Consider the following 7,099-nt stretch of genomic DNA (forward strand, 5'->3'; position numbering starts at 1 on the left):
GTTTCCCTTTATGCTTTTGCCTATTTGGAATTAATCTAAATTGACTTGTATATGAATGTTTTTATATTTATGAAAGTGAATGAAGAAATTATTAGTTTTAGAAACGATATTAGGGAGCCTAGAACGTAATGACGTCACTAGAAGTCATCTGCGCATGCGAGAAATTCTCGTTTCTCGTAGTCTTCTCTGGAATATAGGACGCATTTTGGCCCCCGAATTAACGTTATGCAGAACGTAGGACGGTGACGGTTGTGTGAATTCTAGTCGTCCTAGCGTTCGGTACTGTCCTCGCTCAGATCGAAAGCTTCCTATTTGACGTAGAGAACTCTATATTTTAAGGATGTAAAACATTTTATGATTATCATGATGTTTTCTTTATATAGAATGCGAACAGTCTTCGTGAGGAAGAAATGAAATACATTGTTGATATTCACAATGAGTATCGAAGGAACGTAACGCCCAACGCAGCAGACATGCGCAAACTGGTAAGTTGTAAAACTAGAGCAGTACGTACTACATGGAAGAATCTAAAAAAAAAAAAAAAAAACTGTGGGAAAGAGGTCGCAACTATCCTTTTGCACACTTCCCTCAGTTTTTAAATATTCGAAAAATCTGCATATACCGTTCACGATTTTTTTCGTCAAAGGTTATTCTGTGTCTTACAAAAATCAGTTGTACAACGTATCATTTTTTCTCTCTCAGGAATCTGGTCTAAAGCTAATGCACTCTACTAGGAGGTCCACTATATAATAGGCTAATATATATCTTAGACATACCATGTTCTAATTCTTTATATATAGTATAGTTTCTATCGCACTTGTCTGTTTAACGACTGCAGAAAGTTATATCACATACCGTATGATATTATTACGTCGAATTCACATTATTTTTATTGCAATAAACTAATCCAGTAAAAATTCCCGTTGAAATAACCTTATCAATAATGATATTTTTTATAGATATCTTTACTACATCCTTTATTATAGGAATGGGACCAGGAGGTTGCGGCGGTCGCCGCGGATTGGGCATCGCGGTGTCCGAGTGGCCATAATTACGGAAGCGGATATGGAGAAAACCTGGCATTCAGTTCGGAACCATACACCGGTCACATATACACCACTTTGCATGGCGCTCTTAAGTCATGGTACGACGAAAGCGAACATTACAAGTATAACAAAGAACAATGCGATGGAGTCTGCGGCCATTATACCCAGGTAAGTCTAAATAGATGGACCTTTCCGTTAAGCCCCGCCCCTTGGAAATTGTTGCTAATGCCCACAAGCAAAGCAACAGCCTGCAACATTTTTGTTTTTGTGACAAGCGCGTATTGCTGGTCATGTTCTCATTGGTCAGATGTTAACTGCTCAAGTTACCATAGGGCAAAGTGTTAATATTGCTTATAGAAATCGTGTTGAATATTCAATATTCAACATTGAGCTGGGGTGCACAACAAAATTCATTGAAGTAAAAATACATCTGAATCCTAAAATTGGAAACACGTCTCCCTTGTAATTTGTTGTCTTAGCCTTCCCCATAATACATTTACAGTAGGCCTATATATATATATATACATATATATATGATATATATAGGACAACTTAATGATATTTTAAAACATTAATTTTAAAGATGGTCGACACAAGAAGCTTGAAGATTGGCTGCGCTACCAACTACAATAAATGTCCGGGGATATTCGGGTATATTCTTGTATGCAATTACTCACCAGCGTAAGTACACTTGTTTTTGTGTCTGCCCCTTTGTGGATCAGTAGACATTGTTTTCTTTCTCTATGGTAGACACTTGTCTACCGTTATCTACTTGTAAGAGTGAATCCGGTGGAGATGCATGATGGGATATTGCGTCATAAGCTACCTAAAGATAAACATGAACAGTCTTTGAAAATAAGCCTACGAAATGATGCCATATGCCTAAATAAGACCTAGAAAGAACTAAAACGTCAACAATCTGTTACTTGTACAGTTATTCAAATGAATTGCCAACACAGGATGCGTGGATGGGTTATGAGTTAAAAGTAGCCACAAAAAAACAAAAACAAAACAAAAACAAAAACAAAACAAAACAAAAAACAAACACAAAAAAACCCTAAAAAAACAAAAAACAAAGAAATAAAAACTATGTTAACAAGCCGTAGACACACGCTCCCGCTGGGAGCCAGTTTTCACTTTTACGAATCCCAACAATTGTGAAATTAAATTTATTTTTAAACGGATATAAATTACACTTACATGTGTATTAATATTCTGCATTTTCATAAAATATATATTATGTATAAGACTTCAATTTCAATAGTAAAAATATATTGCGACGAAGTTGGTTGGCTTAAAGTCAAAAGGTGTTTTTTTGTTTGTTTGTTTTTTTTTTATTAAGTTGTATTGGTTTGTTTTTTTTTTTTATTAAGTTGTATTGGTATGAAAGAAGTATCAATTTTTTAAAGCTCTGGTCATATAATAAAATGTGACAAATAACTGTGATATGCCTATATTTGGTTGTAAAATGACATCATCAAGTCCATATAGCCACATCACACACATTTGTCAGATACAATTTGATAGTGTGGAAAGAGATATAGGCGTATGCTACTGAAGATTTAACTAAATACTCTACCTTCGATCTTTAACGTTGAATACGTTTTCTTTTATGTAAAGTGGTAACTTCAACGGCAAAAGGCCTTACCAGAAGGGAAAAACATGCTCAAAATGTCCTGACAACACCAAGTTCTGTGTTGACAAATTTTGCGGTAAGACGAAGGTTTAAGAATTAAGTCGAGCACTCACTGCGCCTGATGGTCGTGCGGCCGACTCGATTCTATGGACAACGCAGCATCACGACGCGCGCGCACGGATCGTTTTTAATAACGATCCGTTCAGACTGCCACCAAAAATCAGTACGGTAGACGGAGCGTCGTCTAGCGTTCACAGCGAGCGGAGTTGGATTCGTCGTACGACGCAGTGAGTACCCGGCTTCATTTAACACTATGAAACGGAAATTTTCATTTTTTTTTTATCTAGCCCAGTCCACTAAACTGTTGGTAGCCACTCCGTGTGTGCTCAACCGCGGATGTGGAGTTCATTTCCGTACTTTGGTCCCTTGTTCGATTCCTTGTGTTTCAGCTGGAAGGCTAGAAAATAAGTTATGATAGCGCACTGGTTTTCCGGGTGAGACTTTTCATCTGTTGGTCCGGTGTGCAACAATATGCGCCCATGCGCATATTAAAGAACGCAGTACACTCTTCGGAAAAGATTAAGTGATTGTCTCCCGATGTATGCCTGCTGCCCTAATCACCACCAGAAGGATCTCACTGGAAACAGTTCTTCGGACTTACTGAGCTATCCTTAGTGTTTTTTCACACCAAAAATACTCTTAACTCACAAGGATTGAACGCTGAATCAAACAATTTTTTTTATGACGAATTTAACATTATACTGTATCAATAACAGGCTAATGAAACATCTTCCGTTTTTTCTAAATACAGCTGCGTGCGAAGATGGGAATTGTAGTAAGTATACACTCTGTTAATTTGCTTGTAAGGTACTATTTTGGACTAATTAATAATGATATTGATAATAATATTAATGATAATACAATGATTGATATTGATAAAAATAATGATAATGATAATTAATAGTGATGATGATAATGTTAAGAATGATGATAGAAATAATGATAATGTGTGTGATAAGAAGAGGATATTGATAATGATAATGTGATCTTATTAACAATTGCTATAAACTTTTAATGATAATTTGTGGAGTTTTATATATTCTATTTGTAACCGTGTCACTTTAGTTTTTAACTGCCTGCTAAGGATGTATGTATTTTTATACCGAAATATTTATTTATATATTTAAATGATGATTATATTGATAACAATAACGATAATAACAATAATATAACAATAATGAAGACAACGGGAATTATAATGATATTAATGTTAATTGATTTTATTTGTATTTTCCAGAGTGCAAGAGAAAGTGCAAGAAAGGTGTATTAAATAAGGAGACATGTACCTGTGACTGCTACAAAAATAAGGGTTATTACGGCTCATTTTGCAGTGGTGCGTATTAAAAAATATCATCAATATTATCATTAGGTAGTTTTTGTCGCACGACGTTAACCTTAACTTTAACGTTAGTACCCAACTTGCAACGCGATAACTCCGCCCCTTTTGTAAACAAATCGAAATACGCTTGGGCAAACCCTAACTAACGTCCGTCGAACACGTAAAATCCTGAAATTAACGTACTCCGCAACGCAATATGAATAAATTATGACGTCATCCGTTAACGTTAAGGTTAACGTCGTGCAGCGAAAACTCCCTATTATTACAATGATTACCGTTAATATCGTTATTAGGGTGTTTTTTCACAAGCTTACTAAAATGATAACGAATACGGTTACGTCATCAAATTATTAGACAACCCTTCCCCTGCAGTAGCATATCTTTTGCATGAATCAAGGATTTTTATTCAGGTCGTATAGCCCATTGTCAATAGTGTTTTAGGCACGAATAACGATAATGATAATGGTGTATTCGTTATCGTTTTTTGTAAGGTTGTGAAATCTTCCTTATCATAATTATCGTTATTATCAATTAATTTTCATTTAATTTCATTTATTCAACATTTATTCGACCATTTTTAAGCATGCATTAAAACTAAACAAATCAAAGTTACAGTATATATAGAAAATAGTTAAGGGACAACATAGAAACTCTCCGTCACTGTCGCCACCCCCCGCCCCACTTCAAAGGCAGCAAAAACAACATTAAACATGAAAATGAACAGAAAATATACAATATCATAACGAATCACTATTACCGTAATCATTATCATCTTCATTATTATTATTTCATCGCTATTAATATTATGTTTTATTATTATCATTATTCTTATCATCGTCTTCATAATTGTTATTGTTATTATCACCATTATCATTGTAATCATCTTCATCATCAGTATCATTATTATCATCCTAGTCATTATCAGTATCATTATATAGGCCTACATATTAATTGAGCATAATATTGGTACAATTTTTTTATGTTATTGTAGAGAAGTGTAAAAACACAGACGACTGTATCTACGAATCGTGGCCCGACGAAAATGTTTGCACCAGTGATTATTTCACCAAACTTTGCCCCCTCAAGTGTCATCCAGATTGCGGTAAGAATTATCGATAGACGCCCCATTATGTTCCCACTATTCTCCCACTATTCCACTATGACTAAATCAACCCGATTCTGTAGAACCAAGTCTCTTTATGAGGGCTGGGGAATGCAGAATTTATCATTTGGGACCCCGGATGCTCCGTAACCAAGTCTCCTTATGAGGCTTAGAGAGTGCACAGCTGATCACATGAGACCCTTGATGCTTTATAACCAAGCCCCTTTATGAGGCTTAGAGAGTGCAGAACTGATCTCTGTGGCCCTGGATGCTATATAACCAAGTCTCTTTATGAAGCGTTGAAGTGGAGTTGTTTTTGGCTGTGGAAAACAGCCTGACGATTCTACTAAGATTGAATGTGGGCATTTTTTGTGATATGGACATGATAATGTTATCACACTCATTATATAAGTATTTTATTTGTCGCACTCACATTTGAAAATGCGGGCAGATCCTAAATCTCCAAACCAAACCTCATTAGGTCTACAAAAGAAAGAATTTAATGATTTTAAAAGTTGAAAATTCGTTCATTGGGGACACTATAGACTATATAATTATATTCCCATGCGCCATAGGCCTACATACTCTGTATTTTATTTATTTAGTTTTTTGACGTATAGAGATACGATACGCCGTCGTGTACATGGTATACGAACTTTGTATTATGCACCTTATACTAAATAGTATATATAGAACTACAAGAGGTACGACTCTCGGAGTTTCGTTGGAACGTATCCTATTTCTGATACCACGAACATTTCGAACTCTATTTGAATTGTAATAGGGCGCCCTCTATCGCGTGGTAGTACTTTCTCAACGTTTTATTGTATGCATAAAAAATTAGGCCAGTCGGACCTCTTTGCATACTTGTACATTTTACAGATTTACTTAAATAAACACATATTCCTTTTTATGGCATAAACTGCATTTTCTACTATATATGTAAGAGGTCTCTCAATCTAGCTATTTATTGCTTTCCCACTCTTTCTTACAGCGTACTACAAGAAGAAAAAGGGTTTTTAAGTATAAACTATCATCACAAAATGGTAATAAATAATTGATTATTATTATTGTAATTATTATGGTTTAGAGGCCTTATCCTTTGTAAGTATGTTACGATGGAAACATGATACATTTATTGCTTTGATTTCGTTTTTGACTGGACTGTATTTTGCATTTATGGCGGACTCGGCGTTCCGTATGCTGTTCTCTAAAGAAAACTATTTGCTGCCCTCCCAAGATAACAAATGATATTTAACTGTTGAACTTGAACAGTTTCGTTACTAGGCTCCAATACTGGAGCCTAATAGTAGGCCTCGCCTATTTAATGGCTGATGTTTCGAGTTATCTTTTAAAGCTATTGTTACATCTTTCAAAGAAAGATTGTTATATATTTTATTATAGTTAATATAATTATATTGTTATATAGTATATTACTATTTGCTTTATTTTATTTATATTCTTATGTTTTTCAGCATCATACCAAATTATTAGTTACGATTTGTGTTGTGAAGTTCAAAAAATTGTAATTATTATTACCAACACAGATGAGCTTTCATTCTAATACCAAATAATAACAAAAAGCGATATCAACTCTTGTTAATGTTACGTATGTCTTTATACATTTTATAAACGAGTAACATTTGTAGGTCCTTCCCAAGTTATTGTGATTGCTAATAAAACTGTGCGTTTAGAAAAATATTTCAAAAGTATTTCATACTGATTAAACTTTAACCTTATGTCTGCCTTAATTAGTGCTACCGCGGTTGCTGATTATTATTATTTCATACTTTTCAAAGAAGATGTTTTATAAATAATTAAGCCTAAGAAATGTATACATATTTTTGTTGTTTTATATATTTTGTGTTGATTTCCCCCTACAAAAAATGAATATCAATAATATATATATATATATA

The 7,099-nt window shown here is 34.4% G+C and overlaps 1 protein-coding gene across 3 annotated transcripts in view; it reads left to right on the plus strand.

Moving 5' to 3' along the window:
• The window catches only part of LOC117118985 (GLIPR1-like protein 1), a 13,184-nt gene extending 6,119 nt beyond the window's left edge, over window positions 1-7,065 (plus strand). For 2 of the 3 annotated variants that reach the window (XM_033263748.1, XM_033263749.1), the window contains exons 4-9: window positions 1,630-1,727; window positions 2,667-2,758; window positions 3,494-3,517; window positions 3,980-4,075; window positions 5,073-5,183; window positions 6,178-7,065. In XM_033263748.1, the coding sequence (XP_033119639.1) occupies window positions 1,630-1,727; window positions 2,667-2,758; window positions 3,494-3,517; window positions 3,980-4,075; window positions 5,073-5,183; window positions 6,178-6,206 (450 nt within the window). In that variant the 3' untranslated portion in view covers window positions 6,207-7,065. Of the gene's footprint in view, window positions 1-383; window positions 486-986; window positions 1,215-1,629; window positions 1,728-2,666; window positions 2,759-3,493; window positions 3,518-3,979; window positions 4,076-5,072; window positions 5,184-6,177 lie in introns of all 3 variants that reach the window. The other variant, XM_033263747.1, reaches the window with a different exon arrangement.
• The last annotated feature ends 34 nt before the right edge of the window (window positions 7,066-7,099 follow it).

This window comes from Anneissia japonica, unplaced genomic scaffold (assembly GCF_011630105.1).
Source record: "Anneissia japonica isolate Jap-2015-1 unplaced genomic scaffold, ASM1163010v1 scaffold1826_len1998817_cov189, whole genome shotgun sequence".
Lineage (NCBI taxonomy): Eukaryota > Metazoa > Echinodermata > Crinoidea > Comatulida > Comatulidae > Anneissia > Anneissia japonica.